Below are 23,633 nucleotides of genomic sequence, written 5' to 3' on the forward strand. Positions count from 1 at the left end.
ATGCCCCCATTCTTAAATGTCATTGACCATGTCAACAAGCCAAAACATACATCAGGCAACACCACCAAGCACCTTTATGCCTACTAGAACTGGCAATAGAGGTGTTCAGCCTTTTGGATATGGTCTGTATATATAAATTAAGCACATTCTGGAATAATGTTGTGGGGATGGTTTAGCTAAGTCTTTGAATAGAGTGAAATTTATATGGCTTCGAAATTACCCAGATTTTTTTTATGACCGTGCAACAATAGTAAATTTGTGTGCGCACAAGAGAGGGAACAGCTACTAAATCTTATGCGTTTGTAAATTTGTTGAGCAAAGCAGTAAATGCAAAAGCTGATTTACAATTCAAATAGAAAATGGCTCAAAATAATCTCAGTTAATTAAGGTTTCTCTTAAGACCTTTCAGGTATATTTACAGCAGTGGTTCACAACTGGTACCATGAAATGCCTACAGTCCTAAAGGAATTGTCCATTTTAGATTCACTGTGTAAGGAAATATAAAGGGAAAAATGTAGATTCAAATAGTTTTTCGTGAAAAAATTAAAAAGTTTTTGGAGTGTTTTGACCCAATCATTTTTAATTTCTAGTCTTTCTAGTATCTGCCAGCATAATCAACCCTATTAAACAAGACTTATTGCCTGGAAGGGTTGATCATGCTTAGTAAAAAATATATTTATTTTCTTTAAAGGTTTAATAGTTGTTGAGATATATTCATTTGTATATTTATGCAAATTACCTATTTGGAGCACCAAGGAGCTGGACATAGCGCTAGGAGCACCACTAACACAACACCTCTGTGCTCTTTGAAATCCCCCCTCCCCTATGACTGACAGGGCTAGACATCTCGTCCAGCCCTGTATTCTTGCACCAGCGCTGGGACTCTTTTCATAAGTGTCTTCTTATAAGCATGAAACATTATGTTCTACAAATTTTTTTAATGCATAACTTGTTTGACTTATTCCATGCCACTATTTATTTTTGAGAATACAGAACCAGAATTTAAAAAGATGTTAAATTACTCCTGGTGTTTTGCAACTCATACATATATGAAGTGCTAAGTCATTAAATCCATATTGCCCACTATTTCTATTACAAAGAAGAACTTGAAGTAACATCAGAGATAGTGCTTCTATATTTGGCTGATCAGGACCGGATCCAGTTTGCAGAACTTCTTTGCACCTATATGATTGTCTTTGTGTGTATAGAGAACTTTTGTATTGTGGGACTCATTGCTGAAGAAGAACATCAGTTTTGTGTAGAGATTTAATTGAACTCCATGTCCTACTAGCCATGTTTTCAACTTTTTTAAGGCCCCCATACACATTAGTGTAGAGAACGGTGGGTTCAGCCAATAGTCTAATGAGCATGAGGAGTTTCTGACTCTCTCATGACAGGTGATGTCTAGGGAGAGAAGGATTGAGTGAAATGAGTTTTCGCCTAGTCCTTTTGTTCTTCCAAGAGATAAGCTACTGCCAGAAATGTCTGCCGGCCACTTTTTCCTCTCACCCCATTGAATACAAATGCATGTTTGGCCAAACCAAATGTGTATGTCTTTGGGGAAGTCGGGTGAGATAACTGTCAGCGGAACAATGCTTCAACCGACAGCTATTGAATGTGTGTGGGGGCCTTTATAGTCTTAATATTTTTGTTTTTCTAAAATTCTATACTCTAGCTTGTTTGGTTATCTTTCTGAGTTACCATATCTTTACTGTTATGGATTTTCAGCTCCATTATCTTTTCCTCATTATTTATTGTCCCACTATCTCTATTGCTTCTGTTACTATCTTTTCTTTCATATCATCTTTGCACTTCTTTCTGTCTGAAACCTACCATATACTATATCCCGAATAGGTTTTTTCCCTTTTCTGGTATGGTTATTTACTACCCAACCTTTTATATTTAAAGTGTTTGTCAATCTAGCAATATCTGCATATTAATTTCCATTCTATTCTATTTTGTCCAGGTTTTCTCACACCTCTCCTACCCTTGTATTAAAATCCCCCTTAGATGACTTGTAGTACATAAATGACTACAACAGATAACATCATTGTTCAAAGCATATCACTGGTTGGGTGACTCTGTAACATCATCGCTTTGCAGATGTAATCAAGATATGGCAGGGTTTATTATACCGGTGGCATGGTAATGGTGTAAAATGTGCATGTTAACTATATTTCTGTGGGTTCTTTTTTTCTTACCCTATCGAAGCCTCTTGAGAGTTCATTTTAAGGGTTGTAACAAATTGTTGGTTTCAGTTGCAAACCATTGACTCATCCATCTTTTTATTAAGGGACATGACCATCAAAGTCAATATGCACTTTCTAGCACCGATAACTGAGGTCATAATGTATATTTGAATTAAATTACCATGTCAAAAAGGCTTGGCATCTGCCATAAAAAACAGTCTGCATTACACCATTTCAATATTTGGACATTCTTCTACCTCCCACCACATCATTGCATTGCACAGCCCCAAAACCCACCTCCCTCCAGAAAATATTAGCTTTGTCTTTAAGCATGCACCCAATGCTGCCCAGTGATTACAGTAGTCCCACCATTGCCATTTTCAGGGCCTTTATTATATGAGCAAAAATGTAGCAGAATCTGGTGATTTGATGTGTGTTTGTGAAGGGCTATGAGTTTATGAATGAGTCACCTATAGTATTGTTAATCTTATTATTAGTCGTTTTACTCCTTTAATGATCAACCTTTCCCTTTTTATAGCATTAATATAAAGCTAAAGTAACAATACTATGTGATTTTTTAATAAACCCGATATATTTCTGTAGAGTGATTTCTGTTGACTCCGATTCAACATGCAATGTGAAAATATTCTTCTTGTGAATGCTTACGACCTGAAGAAATGAAAAAATATATTTTGATTTTTTTTTGAGCTAACGCAAGAACATGAAAATAGGACTAAAGCACATAAAATAATAATGATACTAATAGAACAAAAAGTTAAAATAATAATTATTAGTTTGTATTACACGTGTTTACCTAGGAATAGTCTGATTACAGCAAAGTGTAAAGAAAAAGACAATAGTGGGGGTTATTTGCAATAGGTGCAACTTACAGTAGCTTAGAATACTTTCAGATGGTACTTAGAGTTCCTCTGCTACACTGGATCTCATGATACATAGAATATTGTGTACAGTTTTGGCCACCTGGGTATCAGAATGCTGAAGGCAGCATATTATAGAGCAGGAGGAACTGAGCAGATTGATATACAGTTTTATGGCAAATGATTACCCAAAATGTGTAATTTATTCATTTACTTCTCTGTTCTTTCTGAGCTCAGTAGCCAACAAGGACAGTTCTATAAGTAATTGACAGCCTTCTCTGTGTAGGTGTGCATACATACATAGCTGTCAATCATTGATAAGCTCACCCTCTTGGCTACTCAACTCAAAAATAAGGAGCACTGGAGCTAAAATTGTGCAATAACTTCCTGTTGCAAATGACCCCCAAAATCTGGCTTGTGTTTCATGTGATATGTTATACCAGACAAAACGCAGAGCCATTTTTCATGAGTAAAGAGATCTGATTGGTTGGGCAACAGCCCCACTTTTGGTAAAAAAAAATCATCAAATGTATTACTTATAATCCACAATAACCAAGTTAGATAGGCGGCCCATGTCCATCGCTGCTCCGCTAATTTTAGTAGAAACATTATTCATTAATGTACTACTACTTCCATTTTTGCCCTCACTACTGTACTGACCTTTCCTGGTCTGCCCGGATCTTAGCCTGCTTACCGACTAGGAGTATTGCCTGACCCTTTGGTGCTTTGTGTCTGTGACCCCGTAGGTCGGCTGCCAACTACACTGGGACTATTCCAAGAGGTAGTGGCCTGTTTTTCTTTTTATACAGGTTGTCGGTCACAGATCAATTCATCTAGAAATACATTTTCCTACAGAAGTTCACTTTTAACTTTCTTGTTGTAGAAGAAGTGGCTGGAGCATGGAAAGGTAAGTACTGTATTTTAAACACTGCTGGCACTGTGGCTATTATTAGAAACACTGTGGCTGATTTTGGGGCATTTTGGTTAGCACTACCATATCACACGAAACACAATTCAGGTCAACATTAAAATATATTGAAAATTAATTAAATAATTAAAAATCAAAGAAAAAACATTATGTGTTGATACCTTTTATGGAGGAAACTTGAGATATCGTGAAAACTACATTATTAGGGTCCATTCACACGTCCGTAAGTGTTTTGCGGATCCGCAAAACACAGACACCTGCAATGTGCGATCCGCAATTTGCGGACCGCATATCACAGACACTGTAGTAGAAAATGCCTTTTCTGGTCCGCAATTGTGGACAAGAATAGGACATGTTCTATTTATTTCAGAAACGGAATTGCGTATCCCGAATAAACAGATCCCGAAAAAACTGATGTGAATCCCGAAAATGCGGATGCGGATCCCGAAAATGCGGATTCGCATCCGTTTCAGCCCCATTGAAAGTGAATGGGTCTGCAAATTGCGGAACGAATGCGGACCCAAATTACGGATGTGTGAATGGACCCTTACACTATCACCTGCATTCAACACATCATCCTATTTTGGTACGCTCACTATTTTATGACTTTAACTTTAAACAAATAATTGTCATTATTACTTTTATTATTATTATTTTATATTTTTCGTTTTACTTTTTAAGCAGTGGGTTTATCAAAAGCTTTCCTCATTGTTATAGTAGGGAAACTACTGCATAGAGTTCTAGCATAGCATTCAGGATGGCTTCCTTCTCATACAACATAGCGGTGGGTGACCTTAAGACATAGGGGGGTGAGTGCTGATATGAATGTTTGTAATCCAAGGTTAATAAAAGTAATAATATATGCAATCAGATAAATTTGGGAGATTTTTGGCATGGGCTGGCTAAGATATATTGTGATGACACTAGAGCTGTGGGTTTGGTGGGCAAATCAATTGGCAATTTTCTATTCTGTCATTTTTTTTATGCTAAAATGGATTTTACACATTGAAGCAGATTATTTTACAGATGTTTTATAATATGAGTTGTAGGATCGCAACGCTCTAGAGATATGATAAATTAATGTTTGAACTTGGAGTAGTCAAAAGTCCACTTGTTAGAGATAATTCAAATTCTTGGATAGGCCCTCCAATAGCCTTGTCCTCTAAGGCTGAGGACAGTGATTGCTTGCTGCGGTCACAGGTTGTACTGCATGTCACTGCACATGTTACAATGTTGGTGGTATGAACAGTGACATGCAGGTGTACAGCACATTATGCCTAAAATCATGTGCTGTTGGTCACTAAGGACAGTGGTTTCTGCTGCAGTCATGTGCTGTATCCCGGCAAGTCACCGCTGCAGTTTGTAAACAAGCAGAGGCATGAGGACCAGCGGTGCAGAGAGCGGCACTAGAGAATTGGTGAGTATTAGGCTACATTCACACGTCCGTGGTGTGTTGCGGACCCGCAAATTGCGGGTCCGCAACACACCAGACCGTCACCCCCATAGAAATGACTATTCTTGTCCGCAAGCTGCGGACAAGAATAGGACATGCTCTATCTTTTTGCGGAGCTGCGTACCCAAAATCGGGGGCGTGCTCCGCAATTGCGGCTGCAGACAGCACACTGTGTGCTGTCCGCATCCATTCCGTCCCCATAGAGAATGAATGGGTCCGCACACTTTCCGCAAAATTGCGGAAAGGATGCGGACCCATTTTGCGGACGTGTGAATGGAGCCTTACATGAGTTTTTATTTTAGGCAATTGAAGGGATTATCTGTATTTTTTAATTATCTCAGAGAGAGAGAGTTCTAGTAAAAATTTTGGGTAGTAAATACTACTACACTAAATAAAGTTAACAAATGCAGTACATAGAAGTATATTTAAAGATTTGCATACTATGAAGGGATATGTACATAACTCATTATGTGCTAGTATTTTGGAAATTACAATTGCATAAATTACCATTTTATATCTAGGATTAGAAATTATCTATTTTTTTTAAACAGAGGCAATGTCTAGAACAGCAGATCTTTAATTTAGCATCTTGGATGGTATGTCAGTATTTAAAGTATAACATCATAAAGAGTTTTATCCAAAAGCATTTAAATAAGAATAAACATTAAAATAAGAAAATTGTAATTCTGATTTTGGTATTTAAGGATATCTTTAAATCTGAATTAAACAGATGTTTTGAAAAAAATAAAGAAAATGTGACATAGATACCAGAAGTAGTGTAGGTGGTAAAAATTACAAAAAATAAAATAAAATAGGATTTTGGTAAAAGTGAATGTATATGTAATTTATGTATGTGTGATATGTATTGGTATATATTAATCTGTCTGTCTAAATATATACAAATGTTGTAGGTGATATTTTGTACAAATGAAAATGCAGTAAAAAGTTGGAAATGGTTTATGGGACAAAAAACTATATAGAATTTTTTTTTATTTTTTAATTACCAAAAACTAATTACAAATGTTAAATGTTTATTTTTGAAAAATTATTTCACTGAAAAGGTGTTCCTTCTCTTTTTATTAATATATTTTGTAGCGCAATGTATATGACCATGTACAGTATTTTTAGTAAGCCAACATGTTAATATTAGATACTATATATCACAAATGTGTCTCTTGTAGTGGGTTAAATATTTACATGGATCGAATTGCTGACAAGAACCTTAAAAAAAACACATGGCTTACTATGTTAAACGTATGGAAGAAAAAAAAAGACTGTGTTAACCATTAAGTAGGCCCCTGTAGCATCACGTGATCATTGGTGGGAACTCTGTTATGGGCGTGACTAACCTTACTTCCGGAGTCTTTGCTTCCACATTCCCCTTTATCGTACCACCATTTGCTTTTCAGCTTGTCTAAGACGCCTTGCTCACTGAGTTTCAATACCGCTAGGTTTACAGCACCTCTTCAAACCATGGGAAATAACATAAATAACATCACCAATGTTATTTTATGTTATTCAGTAGCATAGCAACATTTCATTGAGGCATTCATTGACGTATGCGTGAACCATGACAAAGTGATACACTTCAATACTCTATCAAGCGCCCCCACCCTTACCCTCCATCCCCTAGTACCCATTTCTCCCCTCTCTTCCAGCCAAGCCAGACGAGTATTAACTATATCACTTTGAGTAACCAGCAACACCCGTCCCTTGCCTGTGAATGAGCCACTTTCTTGCACCCGGTGACTTAGTTGTTTACTATCTTCTTGCTTGGCTTAAGACAACTGAGGCAAATATTTAGCCCATACAGTGAAAAGTGGGGATTCAATATGGTAGGATTTTGACATTGCGTTTTGTCAATATGAATTTTTAACTAGAAACAGTTTGACTTAAGTTTAATGTGTTCAATATATCTGATTATTCCATAAATACCTATTATAAAAACACATTTAGCACATACTTTTTGAAGTATGATTGCAACTACTTACATTACATCCAGAGTCTTCTTGGATAACATTTTTGTATATTTCTTCCACAATATCTGTATTTAATTGTGTCACTTGCCTAATTTGGTTTACTGTATTTTTCCATGCAAGCCTTAGTAGAATAGCACCGGGGCCTTGGCATAAAAGGTGTACAGGGCAGTTGCTGGTTACTATCATGCTGTTTTGTTACCCGCTAGTTTGTTCTTACTGGGGCTGACCTTGGAATCACCTCCCCCGCTGCCGCATTCTCCCTTGTCGTACCACCATTTGTTTTTCAATTTGTCCAAAAGCCCCTGCTCGTTCAGTTTTAATACTGCCAGGTTTACTGGATTTCTTTAAAAATGAATAGATAACACTTGATAAGTTACAGCTTGAGAAATCACTCATGAGGTCATGAGACAAAGGATAGGTGAACCAGCTGCAAGTTTCATCCTATACCACCATATGACCCCATACCTACTCCAGCTCCGTCACCGCAGTGCATGCAGGTCTTCAAGAAAATGGAATCTTATATTTGTATATACTGTGACTATAATATACATCTCAAATATGTTTACCAGTTCTGCAATGTAAATGCAGGCAAGCTTATTGACATGCTGAGCAGCAGTAGTCTTACAGCCATGCATGTGAACCCATTATGATGCAGCCATATACAGCCAGGGTGCTACCAAGAATTAAATGATAGACTCAGTAGCGTTATTTTTCTTTTACCTTATATCAAATAGTGGCTAATAATAAAAGCAGGCTCAAGACTAGATATATGTTGTATATGTTGGCCCTTAGGTGACCGAGTCACAACTGGTGCTTTGTCTACCCCTTCCTAAGCTTGATATAGCATATATAATGTTTACCCAGATCACCCTGGGCACCCTAAAGCCTGTGGACTTGCTGCTAACACCAACCCTGCTAAATATAAATATATATATAAATATATATATATAGCCTAGTAGAGAGGTTCATTGGTCCCAATCCATCTCATGCCAAGGAGGGGACCAGTGGTGGACCTCCATCATGGAACCGTATGTAGAGCCACCATACTGTTTCAGAATCTCATCATATCACATGAGTCACATCCTACTCAGAGGTCCCATGGTATTAACCAAGGAAATAAACTGGACCAAGTCACCATTTTGCAAGAGAAGTATGGCTTGTTGCCATGTTGAGACCAATATTTTATTCTGTCTGCATTCAATTTAATATGTGTCATCAGTGGTTTTGAACTAAATGTAACTAGAGGTCCATAGCAACGTGTGTGTTTTCTGAACTACAAACTTAAAGTCACAAAATATTCAATTAATTGTTAACGGTTGGGTCAAATATCTATTTGTAGGCAACTACACATAGTATATATGAATACATGTTGCTAATGTATACATTTTAAAGAACCTTTCTTTTGAAACCCCCTAATAATCAGTAACTATAAGACAGGTTAGGCTACTTTCACACTGGTGTTTTGGCTTTTCGTTTGTGAGATCCGTTCAGGGCTCTCACAAGCGGTCCAAAACGGATCAGTTTTGCCCTTATGCATACTGAATGGAAAAGGATCCGCTCAAAATGCCTCAGTTTTCCTCCGTTCCGTCTCCATTCCGCTTTGGAGGCGGACAACAAAACGCTGCTTGATGAAACTGAGCCAAACGGATCCGTTCTGACACACAATGTAGGTCAATGGGGACGGATCAGTTTTCCATGACACAATCTGGCACAATACAAAACGGATCCGTCCTTCATTGACTTTCAATGGTGTTCAAGACGGATCCGTCTTGGCTAAGTTAAAGATAATATAAACAGATCCGTTCTGAACGGATGCAGACGGTTGTATTATCTGAACGGATCCATCTGTGCAGATCCATGACGGAGCTGCACCAAACGCGAGAAAGTAGCCTTACCCGCTTACCGTTGTTAAGAACCTTATTACTCATTGTTATGTAAAAAAGTTAACTATATGGTCACCCTTACAGTTCCAGAAGGGCTGTCACTCAATTTTTTAAGACAAATTAGGTAAATCTGTCTCATAGGGAAAAAAGTGATCTGCGGGCAATAGTAGACTGAACAGTTGGTCATGTCTGATTGCCTATGGCTTGGGAGGGCCCACAACCACATGGATTTTTAGAGAACTGCTCAAGGTTGAAGTACAGAGCCTCTGTAAACAGAAATACATGCAAATGATAAGTTAAAATGCATTTTTTAAAGCTGTTTTCTAGGATCCAGAAATTGATGACCCTTTTTCAGGCTAGGTCATCAATATCAGATTGGTGGGAACCCCCACCAGTCAGCTGTTCCCTGCAACCTCCACTTTGGGGATAAGTCATCAATATCTGGTGGCCAGAAAACCCCCTTCATCTAAGTTAAATGTAACATGGCTATAGTGGTTGGTCAGGGGCCCATAACCGGTAGTGTCTGTGTAGGTAGATCTGCCAGTCAGTGCTCTAGGAGAAAGGAAAGACAACCCCTTTGGTAATTGTGTTAATGGTCATATTGTTTCTTACTGTACCTACCTTTTCTAGAAACATATTGATTATTGCTGCAACTTCTCATTACTTTTAGCTTTGTGCAAGCATATTATGACTTAGTATCACCTCCAAGCCATACATGTGGGATCATAGTGTATCTTTGTGTACCTATCTCCTGAGGCCCATCTATGGTCAGAAAATTGATCTCTCAGTGAACGTATCGCATGTGAACAGTTCTCAATCATTGCTTGCAACACTATTTCCTCCCCATAGCTGTATCTCATTCAGTCAATGTATTTTCTTCTCATTGTCACTAATAAGTACATTATACACTAGATTAACCTCGGTACATAAAAATTTTGTATGTGACCTTCCTGAGAACACATTAATTCACAGCGCTAATGTACAAATTAATGGTGAATTCAGCTAAAATAATTTCTCTAAACATTACTTTTATTATAACATAGCCACTGTTAACCTTAGTGACGGAGCTGCAGCCTTACTGCACTGAGCAGTAGCAAAAGGGAAAACAATTGCGGCATTTTAATTGCGGTTTAATAGGAGGAAGCAGGATGGATCTTGCAGTGGGAGAAAAATAATTATGTGAAAACCAATTACTGGACAATGGTAATGGTCAACTTCAATATTGACCATCATGTTCTTTTAAGACCTCCATGTTATCCTTGTTCCTTGGCAGCGGGGGGCTGGGATAAGGTGTGTCATATTTTGGAAAGCATATAGGGAAGAAATAGAGATTAAACTGGATCACCAATCCTTCTGAGTGATTCTCTAATGACACAGAACACACATACACAGACCAAACCTTTAGCAATGTGCCTAAGGCTGTAACAAGTGGAACATATGAGATATGAATGTGGGTAACAGGGCTTCTGGCTCAGGATAGGTGACAAGCCCAGTCAGCCATGCTGTGGATGAAGGTAGGATGAGTGGGATGGAGAAAAGTCTTATTTTAAGTTTTTTATATAATTTACTTTGGTTAAAATGGTTTGACAACTCTATAAATACTGATACTTGACAAAGTTGGCTGTTGAACTAGGTGGTTTCCAAGTTAAGACAACTTCTTATTATATTAGGCATCTATAAAGAACCCAACTGGTAAGGAAAACTGTGATTTAACAAAATATAATGAATCATGAAGTTTGGGTGGACCTATAGAATACACTCTATGAATCCACCCCATGTAAAAATAGGGACTAATAGGCAATTTGTCAAATAACTCAAAGTCTGAAATTAAGAAGTGAGAAATGAAAGAAGTGCTCTAGTGTAATTTTCAGAAGGTTGTTGTCAGTGTTAGACCTGGAGGACCCTGTTATCTAGTCACAGCTTTGGCCCACCACAGTGGATCCAATAAATGCTTCTCCAATAGGCCTTTCTGTCCCTGAAAAGACCCATAGTCTCAGAGTTATCTGGATGCATCAGTTCTTCTACAGTATATCTGTACAATTCCATATTAATTCAAATCTAGGTAGTCATGATTCATTCACATAGTTGTGGCATCTTGTATTGCAACCTTGACTATCCTCGTTGGCTTATTACTTCTGTTGATTTTCCGCCATTACACATATGGGTGTGCAAAGAAGAGAGGGAAGGCCATAGTGTCATAATGTCATCATCATCATCATCTTGGAGATGATGATGATGATTTTTAACTTTTCTACTCAAATGGGCTAGAAGGGTACTGTGGAGATCAAAACTCTGTTTAAGTTTGCCTAAAGTAGTGGGGATGTACCAACTATAGTTGGTCGGCACTCAGTGTGGTGCATGTGGGTAAGCAGATCTGGGGGCAATGGACAGAAAATTGCAGCACTCATTGCTTCTTAATCTTTATTATAGGCAAAATCATATAACTGCAGTTTGCATTTCAGCCCATCCCAGATTTGTAGATGTATATAGAATTCACAAGTAAAGAATTCACTAATAAATTCACTAGTAAAGAATCAATTTGACTAGTTCAAGATTTGAGGAAAGCAGAGTAATGGAGGCTCAGTATATGAGAGATTTTGTTCTTGTTGTACTGTACTAAAAAAACAACAAAAAACACTATCTCAAAATAGGTCTGCTCTACACGTAACATTTACAACATTGCTCTTAAATCGTTTGCACACATTTCATGTTTTTTTCTGCTGCAGCAAGACAGTTCATGTGGTATAGCCTCAGGCTATGAAAATTTAGTGTGAGTAAAACAGAACAAGGACATGTGTCTCCAAAATGTATGGGGCTGAATCCTACATGTAGAAGAATATGTTTTGTGTCAAGTGGAGAAAATAAATGTGCATTCCCTTCTTGATATTCTAAAACTAATTAGTAATAGATGGTGTAGAGGTAGCAGACACACCAGGTCCCAGGTGCTTGAGTAACCCTGAAGTCCTCTGCCACTTAAGAAGACACATAGCATTATGATTGGCACACGGTACTTTAGGGGCCTTGTTACAGATTTTGCATTGAAACCCATGATCTATACAGTATATAGACATGAATAAGTTTGGGCACTTCTGGTCAAAAGTATTGTTACTATTAGATATGAGCGAATCGAAGTTGACGAAGTGGAATTCGATTCAAATTTCAGTAAAAATTCAGTGTGCACTGAATCCTTATTTCCTCACATTTCGTGGTAACGAATTGCATTTTTAAAAATGACTGCTGCATGTGTTAGGACATTGAACAAGGAAACCTGGGTACGAGGGATCACCCACAATGCCATGCATGCAGCCAATCAGCAGCCAGCCAGCCTTGTGATGTCACAGCCCTATAAATAGCCTCAGCCATCTTGGATTCAGCCATTTTCCAGTGTACTTAGTGCAGGGAGAGACGTTAGCAGGCGCTAGAGACAGTGTTAGGAAAGACTTGAAAACTTATATTTTGCTGTATAGAAGTTCAGGGAAAGGATAGGGAGAGGAATCATTCCACAGTATTGAAGCAGAACAGCGTTCAGTAGGGGAGTTTACACCCTGGGTAATAGGAACAATCCTATTACACCTTGCTGCACTGACTGGGAACCCAAATTGCCATTATACAGCTCTGTAATTCCAGCAAACCGTTCTTGTAATTGGGGTGCAATTGCTGTTTTATACAGCCATTAACAGGGTTTATTACAAGGAAATATTTCTACGTCTTATTTGCCCTTGTGCGGTGCAGTTATACTTTCAAAAGCATTTTTTGGCTTGTAATAGTGGGAAAAAATGGCTTATTAGCTATTGTGTGGTGAAGTGAGAAAAGTACAGCCCTTTTTGGCGTGTATTAGTGGCAAAAATATATATTATTTGCCGTTCAGTGGTGCAGTTATATGTTCTAAAGCCCTTTTTGGCGTGTATTAGTGGCACAAAAATATATATTATTTACCGTTCAGCGGTGCAGTTATATGTTCTAAAGCCCTTTTTGGCGTGTATTAGTGGCAAAAAATATATATTATTTGCCATTCAGCGGTGCTGTTATATGTTCTAAAGCCTTTTGTGGAGTGTATAAGTGTAAAAAGTAAGGTCCTATTTGCCGTTCAGCGGTGCAGTTATATGTTCTAAAGCCCTTTTTGGAGTGTATTAGTGGCAAAAAAATATATTATTTGCTGTTTCTGCTGTGTAGTTATATGTTGGCACCACGGACCTGCGTCAACATATGCAGAGTCACCATAAAGTGGCCTGGGAGAACGGTGGCTCTGATGTGGTGGTCCAGCCTGCCGCAGCAACCGCTGCATCACCCAGTGGCACGCACCCAGTTTCAGGCAATCAAGGCTCCACCACCTCAGCCGAAGGGAGCGGTCTGTCCTTCCCATCATCTGCTGCTCCTGATGCTCCTGCTCCTCCTCCTATTCCTAGTCAGTTATTCCATCAGCAATCTATCACCTAAGCGATTGCCAAGAGACAACAGTATGCGTGCACTCATCCAACGTCGCAGAAGCTGAATGTGCTCCTGGCCAAGTTGCTGGTGCTGCAGTCCCTCCCTTTCCAAGTGGTGGAGGTGGAGGTTGAGAGTCCCAAGTCATCATTTCTTTGCCAAAAAGGCAGTACCAGCCCTGCACACGTATGTAGAACAGAAGGTGGGCCAGTCCTTGAGCCTGTTGGTGTCTGCCAAAGTGGACAGCAGCACCGAGCTGTAACTACGGCCAGGGACAATACATATCCTTTACGGCCCACTAGGTGAATGTGGTTCCTGCACAGCCACACCAGCAACTTGGCCAGGTGATGCAACTTCCGCCTCCACGTTCTCACGCCGTTGGTCCTGCGACAATGTCCGCCTCTGCCTCCTCATCCTCCACCGTGTCCTCAGCCTCCACTGCAGAAACAATTCACAGTGCTTCTCCAGCATACCACATGTGCAGGGCACGGCGGTGTCACACTGTTCTGCACCTCATTTGCCTCTGTGAACGGAGTCACACAGGGGAGGAACTGCTCAGTTTCCTTCATCAAGAAATCGAATCCTGGCTTTCTCCTCAACAACTCAAAATCAGAAACAAGGTGACCGACAATGGAAAGAACATGGTGTCGGCGCTGCATCAAGGAGGGCTGAGCCATGCGCCCTGCATGGCACACGTGTTTAATCTGTTTGTCAAGAGGTTCCCGAAATCTTCCACCCATCTGCAAATCCTAAAAATGGCCAGGAAACTTTGCATGCACTTCAGCCACTCGTACACCGCAAAGCACACCCTCCTTGAGCTGCAACAGCAGAACAGCATCCCCCAACATAGGCTGATAGGCGATGTTTCCACCCATTGGAATTCCACCCTCCATATATTGGACCGACTATACGAACAGAGAAAGGCCATAAACGATTTCTTGATGATCCAAGCGGACAGGTGTACTCCCCTGTGTAACTTTGATGTCAGCCAGTGGCAGCTCATGCGTGACTCCTGCTGTTTGCTCAGGCCCTTTGAGGAGGCCAAGTTATTTATCAGTTGCCAGGACGATGGGATGAACAACGTCATTCCACTGCTTCATGTCCTGGAACAGATTCTGGTAAATCTGGCTGGTCAGGGGACTGGAGACGTGGTGCCTAGATCTCACGGCCACATGAGCCCTCTGAACTGGAGGAGGAGGACATTGGAGCACAAGCAATGTGTAGCAAAATGGGTGGTTTTTCTAGACAGGTGACAGGAGAGGAGGAGCAGGAGCAGCCAGAGGAGCTACAGGGCGATGAGGAAGACAAGGCAGAGGACACAGACACACCGTGGCAGTATGCAGTGGAGATGGAGGCAGGGAGTCCCTCCGAGTCACTTGCACAAATGGCCCAATGCATGCTCACTTGCTTGCGTAGTGACAGCCGAATTGTCACCATTCGGCAGAGGGATGACTTCTGGCTCTCCACCTTGTTGAACCATCGCTACCGGTCCAAAATGGGGGCCTTTTTTACACCCCCTGAGAGGGAGGACAAGCTGATCTACTATAGAGACATCCTATGTAGTCAGTTGTCCGCTGCTTATCTGCGCCATCATCCATCATCTCGCAGGTCTGACCGGGGGGGCCCTTTGCGCTCACGTTCTTCTGCCATGGCTGCTGTGGCAGGGTGGTTGGGTAGGAGCAGTTCCAGCTCCATCAGCAGCAACTTGAGTCTAGAGTCGCTGATGAGCAGCTTTCTTCACCCGCCTAGTGAAGAAATTACTCACCAGCAGCAGCTAGACCTGGAGCAGGTGGTGGCATGCTTGGACAGCACCCTGCCATGCCACATTGAAGATCTGCTGGACTACTGGGCAGCCAAACTGGATTTGTGGCTGCAACTGGCATAGTTTGCCCTGGAAAAGCTGTCCTGCCTGGCCAGTAGTGTGACAACAGAGCGGGTGTTTAGTCCGGCAGGGGGCCATAGTTACCCCAAGAAGAACTCGCCAGTCCACCCAAAATGTGGAGAGACTGACCTTTTTCAAGATGAATTAGGGCTGGATCAGCCAGGATTTCCACCCACTAATGCCTGATGCATCAGACTAGATCATCTATGGTGCCACACCAACACTTTGACAAAAGAGACCGGCTTCTTTTGGCTACCTGCTTCAGCTGCTATTCTGATGCTGCCACCTGCCTGATGCCACACATCTGATGCCAAGTGCTCCTACTTTCACCCGCCAATCTTCAGCTGCTACTAGTATTGCCACCCACCTCCCCATCCTGTCACCGGGTCACTCTGTGGTCTCCTTATGCTGCTGCTGCCACCTCCACCACACTATGTCACCTTGCCACTCTCTGGCCTCCTGATGCTGCTGCTGCCACCTCCACACTGTCATTGTGCCACCCTGTGGCCTCCTCCTGATGCTGCTGCCACCACCTCCACTCTCTGTCATTGTGCCACTCTGTGGTCTCCTCCTGCTGCTGCCACCTCCACACTGTCATTGTGCCATCTTGTGGCCTCCTCCTGATGCTGCTGCTGCCACCTCTAAACTCTGTCATTGTGCCACTCTGTGGCCTCCTGATGCTGCTGCCACCTCCACACTGTCATTGTACCACCCTGTGGCCTCCTCCTGATGCTGCTGCTGCCACCACTTCCACACTCTGTCATTGTGCCACTCTGTGGCCTCCTGATGCTCCTGCGACTTCCACACTTTCATTTGGCCACTCTGTGGTTTCCTCATGCTGCTTCCACCTCACCACTATGTCATAGGGCCACTCTGTGGACATCTCATCCTGTTCCCACCCTCCCACCTTTATGACTGGGCTACTATTTTGCCTTTTGGCCTGGCTGACATCATTATTTATTTGACCCTTCTTCTGATATGTCAGAAGGAAGGAAAAATGAGACGCAGAACGGATCCTGTCTATGTAACAGCTGTAAGGCCTGCATGACATGGTCCCTATTTTGCTTATGATTTGGTAGCCAAAAGCAGGAGTGGCTACTTGTATAGGCATTTAATAGAACAGGTTCTGTAGACATCTATGTGGAATCAGCTGCCGACGGTGTAAAAGGAGTGCGCTTCTTCATGACGTTAACATTGACCTGTAAGGCTGCGTTCACCCTTGAGTTATTTGTTCAGTTTTGGCTCCGTAACTGCCCAAATAAATGAAGTGTGCAGTGATTCTAAGAGCAACACCTGTCATCTGCATGTCATACTGACTCACAGTATTGTTTCACTACCACAGCAGACTCCCTATGCGTGTTACTGCAAGGCACAGTGCAGTGTTCTACACCACTATAAAGGCTGTCTGCAGTCAGGAAATAGCAGTTTTTTTTAACTCGATTCACCACAAATAAATTCAGATCAAACCAAATTTTTTCGAAAAATGTATCGAACCGGCCAAATAGAATTTTTGAGAAATTTGCTCATCTCTAGTTACTTTGAACAAGTTAAGCAAGTTGAAGTTTAAATGATATCCAAAAGGCATAGTTAAAGGTGACATTTTCCCTTTGTATTTTAAGTAAAAGCTATTTTTTTATTTTCATCTTTTGCATTTTCAAAATTACAAAAAAAGAAAAGGGCCCAAAGCAAAGCTTTGGGCATACTGCATGGTTATTACCTAGTAGCACCCATTTTGGCAAGTATCACAGCTGGTAAACGCTTCTTGTAGCGAGCCAATAGTATTTCAATTCATGTTTGAGGGATTTTTATCCATTCTTCCTTGCGAAAGTCTTCCAGTTCTGTGAGATTCCTGGGCCGTCTTGCATGCACTGCTCTTTTCAGGTGTATCCAAAGATTTTGAATGATGTTCAAATAAGGGGACTATGAGGGCTATAGTAAAACCTTCAGCTTGCACCTTTTGAAGTCTATTGTGGATTTTGAGGTGTGTTTAGGATTATTATCCATATGTAGAAGCCATCCTTTTTTCAACTTCAGCTTTTTTATAATTATGTTTTGCTTCCCTTTTTTTCTCAAAGCATACAGTACCTTTGGCCAAAAAGTTCTATTTAAACTTCATTGGTCCACAAGACTTGTTTCCAAAATGCATCAGGCTTGTTTGGATGTTTTTTTGTAAACTTCTGATGCTGAATTTTGTGGTGACAACACAGGAGAGATTTTCTTCTGATGACTCTTCCATGAAGGCCGTATTTGTGCAAGTGTTGCTGAACAGTAGAACAATGTGCTACAACTCCAGAGTCTGCTAAATCTTCCTGAAGGTCTTTTGCAGTCATGTGGGGGTTCTGATTTGTTTTTCTGATAATCCTACAAGCAGCTGTCTCTAAAATTTTTCTTTGTTTTTCTGATCTTCTCTTCACCTCCACTGTTCTTGTTAACTGCCCTTTTTTAATTCCATATCAAACTAAGGAAATGGCAACCTGAAAATGCCTTGCTATCATCTTTTAGCCTTCTCCTGATTTGTGGGCCTCGACCATTTTCATTTTCAGAGTGTTAGGCAGCTGCTTAGAAGAACCCATGACTGCTTTTTTTTTTTGACGGGTTAAGTTTAGAGTCTGTGTACTTATGTATTTAAGCTGTATATTTATGTATTTAAGCTTTAAAATTTGCATCACCTAGCCTTTCCTAAGATAACTGTGACCAAGCCTTAACCCTAACCCTATTTAAGGAACCATAAATAAAACAATACAGTACTATGTGGTATATAGCAATATTAATTGGTAACTGAGAGGGTATTATTTGCATACTGCATATTTTGTGGTCACTATTTTGTGATATTATAAGGGCTCAGTATGTATTATCTTGGCGCTGTATCATGGCATGATTGATGTAGGTTTTATCTGTGCAGAAATTATGAGAAAAAAATGAATACTCCCCTGAATTTGACAGATATATATTTTGGTTAAAATCACCCTATCGCCTTTCATCTGTCTTTTAGCTTGTTCTGCGATTATGAATAACCTATCAGACAGTCAGGACCATTCCACTAATACATCAGTTAAACTCAGCCCTCACAAACTCCTAAACATCTTTGTTGTCAAACCACTTAACTACAGAAGACTTTGACACATGTTATGAATTTAAAATAGTCAAAAGTCTCTAAAAAGTCAGAAAAATTTAGCTAGTTACAAAAGCAAAGTGAAGTTAAAGGTGGAATAACACTGACAAACTGCAAAATGTATACAGAGAACATTTGCGAGGAATAGGAGACCTCAGACCTACCTTTCATCAACTGGTGGAAAGTTATGATTGTAATTAATGATTAGAATTATTAACATGCTATCATATGGTTTTATGGCTAAACCAACATAGAAATTGTGTCAATCTTCTTTTTGCCCCAAAACAGTGCGACTCTTGCCCATAGGCTTTGTCTAGTATTGTGGCTTATCCCCATTAAAGTCAATGAGGCAGAGCATCTATATGACATTGAAGTAGTGTGGGCATCTGGGCCTACTAAAAGGCCTCTAGAAATACCTATGGTGATTCTTGACAATTGCTTGGACATATGTGTCCCCTCTCTTTTTGAGTCCTCTCAGGCATTCAGTGAAAGTAAGAGATGTCACATGTGTCAATTACCAGACGCAGCCTATGGACAAAAGTGGAGCTGTTTCTGAAAAAATTGGACAATTTTTTTTCAAATCACCAATAACCCTTTCAACAAAAACATGTCAACAGGAGAGGTACATTTAAATGAGAGGATCAATACTAGTGGGTACCATTGCATTTACAAAATTATCTCCCTAGGGGTCTGTTCAAGACATGTTTGGCGCGTATATTTTAAGTGCATATGCTAAACAATATAGCCATATGGCTTGACTGTAAAAAAGTGTCCATTGGGTAGTTTTTTTTTACTGTATACAAAGCATAGTATGCTATGCATTTTTCTTCCATGGGACACCCTCAAAAAAACATTTATATAACATGGGGGCTTATATGGGTGATGTATGTTACAATATTGCTTACAAAGGAGCATTTGTTTGGTGCATATGACAACATAAAGGAAAAACATGATATTAACTGAACCTACTGTAAGTCATGTGACATCTCTTACTTTCACTGAATGCCTGAGAGGACTCAAAAAGGGAGGGGACACATGTCCAAGCAATTGTCAAGAATCACCATAGGTATTTCTAGAGGCCTTTTAGTAGGCCCACATGCCCACACTACTTCAATGTCATATAGATGCTCTAATTTGATGGGACCTCTTCTAGTGGCAGGTTCTCTTGACATAACCTTCCTCCTTAACACTTACAAAAAGCTCATCATTTTTTTTCTTTCTAGTAAACTGACCCTTCTACTGCCTTCCAATATTCTGCAAAGGCTGAAAATGTTTCTTCATATTTCCAAATGTACATCTCTAAAACAGAACCTAGAGTATAATTCAATCCACATTCTACCAATATTTGTTACAGGATGTGTTATACAAGATGACATGACACCAAGCAGATGGATGATATGGTATGAAGTATATGAAGGGATGATTTCTTATAGAAAACTTTTGTTTGTGTAACATGTACCCTTGGGTATACAGCCAAAGAGTAAATCTATGGACATTTAGGCAAAGCTCAGCTACTTACCTCAGAGCTGACCCCTTTGGGGTGGCAATGCCATAGCCCTTGGAATCCAAGTTACCTCCCACCTTCATGGTGTCACATGGCTTTCTCTGCTCTATATACTCATTCATGGTGGACTCCAAGAGATAGGCATATTTGCCCTTGGACTTTCTAACTCTGTTCATTCCATCCTCAGTTGTCTTAACAAACACAGAGGGTTCAGCTGAACGCATATACGTCCACATCTTCTCAAAGACTGCAATTTTAGATCTCTAGGGAAAATAGAAGACCAAAGAAGAGGAGTGCAATAATTTAAGGAAAAACTGAACATGGATACAAACATTTTATTAAGCAGGTGGGAGATATCGGTAAGCAGAGTATAAAATTCTAAGGCGGCTATTTATAAAGTTTAATGTCTCATTAAAATCCTTTTATCAGATGCAGACTTAGCACGTTCACAGCTTACACTAATGCTGCTTCAAGCAAAAAAAAAAAAGTTTGAAATACAAATTAGGTACAAAAGCACTTTGATATCTTGGTAACATGAGACAAGTTGTGAAAATGGTTCTTTTGTGCCAATTTTATGGCAGGGAGACCAGATGTAGCGTTTGATAAGTAAGGCTTAATGATGACGAGGAACATCACAGTTTTATGATGGGTTATGGAAATGCACACAAATTTACAATGCTAATTATCAGCACACCCAGATACTTCTTGGAAATGAATGTGTTTAATTTGTTCACTTCAACCTCAAAGCAAACATCTGTATGAAGAACAGGGTCAGGACACAAAATGCCGTGATCGCACAAGCGCTTTATGTAGAGATGAGGACTTAAAGAGTTCAACAGTATACACAGCATCATTTATTTTTAAATGAGTCCTAAACTCTGCTGATTAATATTATCTTATCGGGCTATAATCTTTGTTTTTCTGATAGAGAGCTGCCTGTAGCTGCCACTAGGGGAAGCTTATTGCATAGTCATTCAGTCCTGGTTGGTGTATCTATATGCAGTGAGCATCTAATCTCCTCCTAGTGGTCACTACAGGAAACCAGTTAATTAGAAAAAAATACAGTTTATATATGAAATTAGATATGACCCCAATAAAGATTTTTTATACAGTAAATCATTTCTGAATGTTGGACCCAATATGTTCCCCAAAAGGATGCCAATGAAAAATACAACTCCTTTCAGAAAAAAACAAGCTTAAATACAGCCACGTGGACATTTACAAATGTACCTTATCTTTCACCCCATAAGACGTTCCCTTTCCCCCAAAAAATAGGGGAAAATGTTGCTGTGTCTTATGGGGCAAATGCTAATGAACACTTCCATTATGGAAGCGCTCATTAGTCCTGGAGGACTAGGAAACGGTGAATGCAGCTCTCCCAGGCTATGTACTAACTGCTTCCTGGTCCTGTTGTCAGCTATGCTATAACTGCGCACAGCGTAAGGATGCTTTGTGACCTCACGCTGTGCGCATCTGTTCATAGCACATCCGGCCACAGGAAGAAGAGAATGCTGGATTCTTGGAGCCCGCGGCGCCCGAAGCAGGAGAGGTAAGTTGATTTTTTTTATTTTGTTTGCTCTGTGGCAAGGGGGCTGTTCTGTGGCATGACGGCTGATCTGTGGCATGGGGGTCTGATCTGTGGCATGGGGGTCTGATCTGAGGTATCCCAGATGAGTTCTGAATGGGGGGTCTAATTTATATTGGGGCTATTATTTGAGGTTTGATTGAGGGTCATTTACATTGGGGTCTGATCTGAGGTCTGATTGTGGGTCTGATCTGAGGTCTTATTGGGGTCTTATTAACTTTGAGGTCTGATTGAGGGTCTTATAAAATTGGGGGTCTGATTGGGGCTGTGAGCTGAGTTCTGATTAACATTGGGGGTCTGATTGCTAATCTGATCTGAGAACTAATAACAAATATTTTTTCTTATTTTCCTCTAAAACCTAGGTGCGTCTTATGGGCAGGAGCATCTTATAGGGCAAAAAATACGGTAAATGTTTTAACTCTTTGAACCTGGCAATGAAAATAAAAAATAAAAATAGCTTTTTCCCTTAGGCCCAAAATAGGTCAGTTTTGAAAAACATTAAATTATAGATCTTTCCATGTTCTTGATAGGTTCACTGTATCACAAGTACTGGCTTTATTACACTACACACAATATTCTAGCGCCACAGTCTCTGAATATAATATAAAAAAATACGTAAAAAACAATTCCAATTAATAACATAATAAAAAAAATGGCATCTAACCTTAAAAAATTCTTTAGTGGACCCAGAATCTAGTGTTCCATATGTTATTTCTGTTTGTTTAGCTAAGTCGTCAGCACTCTCGATAGGCGACACCATTCTCTCAACTGTCAAGAAGGCCGCTAGGTTTGCTGTGTAAGATGATATGATGATGAGAGTGAAGAACCACCAGACACCGCCAACTATGCGTCCTGAGAGAGACCTGCAGGGAAAAATCACAAATTGTTATGTTTAATAAATTGTACGCCTTATTGAAGACTCAAAATACTACCACCTGCTGCTCTTTCTACGGTCATTGTCATACTTTCTCCTAGCCAATGTCCCCATGCTTCATCAGAATTGTTTATTACATAAAGAGCTGTTCTAACTATCATAATTATTTGAATTAATTCCTGTAGTTTATATAGCACCAACATATTCAACAGTGATAACATATTGTTATGTTCACATCAGTTCCTATCCCCAGTGGGGATCACAATCCCTATTTCAGGCACATGCACACAAAGGCAAATTTCAAGTCAATTAACTAAAAGTATCAGTACCGTATGTTTATGGAGCGTGATTAGAAACTGGAGTACATGGGGGAAACCCATCTAAACATAGACATTTTCAACCCAGGACCCTAGTGCTAACTACTATGCCACTGTGAAGTCCTATATACCTTGCAGGCTGCTCAGTCTCCAGAGTGAGCGAAATCTGTCAAATGAGCTGTCTAAAGGCTCACTCTATTGTAGCCCTTAACTTTGACTTATACTATTGCTGTCTATGGGAACTTTCCGCACTAAACCCTGCTTGAGACTTGGCTTAACAGGTATTTAGGTTTTTACAAGGCCTAGGAGACTTCACAAGGTTCAACCAACTGAAGGCCCGCAATATTGCTACTTGGAGTCTAGTCAGAGAACAGGGACGGAGCTGCCTCCCTCTGTCTAAATGATCAGATGCCACAGTTGCTATTGGATATGACATCTGAGGGGTTGAATGATGGAGATCTCAGAGTTATTTCTGATTCCAGTCATTGCCGGCCAGTGTCAGCTGTATTATACAGAAGGCACCTGCTTTGTATAGAGTGGGCTTATCATGATAGCCTGCTCCATATATGCCCTGTGCATATATGACTGAAATATTAGTTTTTTGCAGTATATAGCTGTAACCTG

General features: G+C 40.2%; 1 protein-coding gene across 5 annotated transcripts in view; it reads right to left on the bottom strand.

Annotated features, from left to right (window-relative positions):
* GRIA1 (glutamate ionotropic receptor AMPA type subunit 1) overlaps positions 1 to 23,633 on the bottom strand; it is a 277,144-nt gene that overhangs the window by 5,651 nt on the left and 247,860 nt on the right. For 4 of the 5 annotated variants that reach the window (XM_040440217.1, XM_040440211.1, XM_040440232.1 and 1 more), the window contains 3 exons: positions 22,483 to 22,681; positions 20,249 to 20,496; positions 7,655 to 7,769 (listed from right to left, as the gene is read on the bottom strand). In XM_040440217.1, coding sequence (XP_040296151.1) covers positions 7,655 to 7,769; positions 20,249 to 20,496; positions 22,483 to 22,681 — 562 coding nt within the window. Of the gene's footprint in view, positions 1 to 6,797; positions 6,913 to 7,654; positions 7,770 to 20,248; positions 20,497 to 22,482; positions 22,682 to 23,633 lie in introns of all 5 variants that reach the window. The other variant, XM_040440204.1, reaches the window with a different exon arrangement.

Source organism: Bufo bufo, chromosome 1 (assembly GCF_905171765.1).
Source record: "Bufo bufo chromosome 1, aBufBuf1.1, whole genome shotgun sequence".
Lineage (NCBI taxonomy): Eukaryota > Metazoa > Chordata > Amphibia > Anura > Bufonidae > Bufo > Bufo bufo.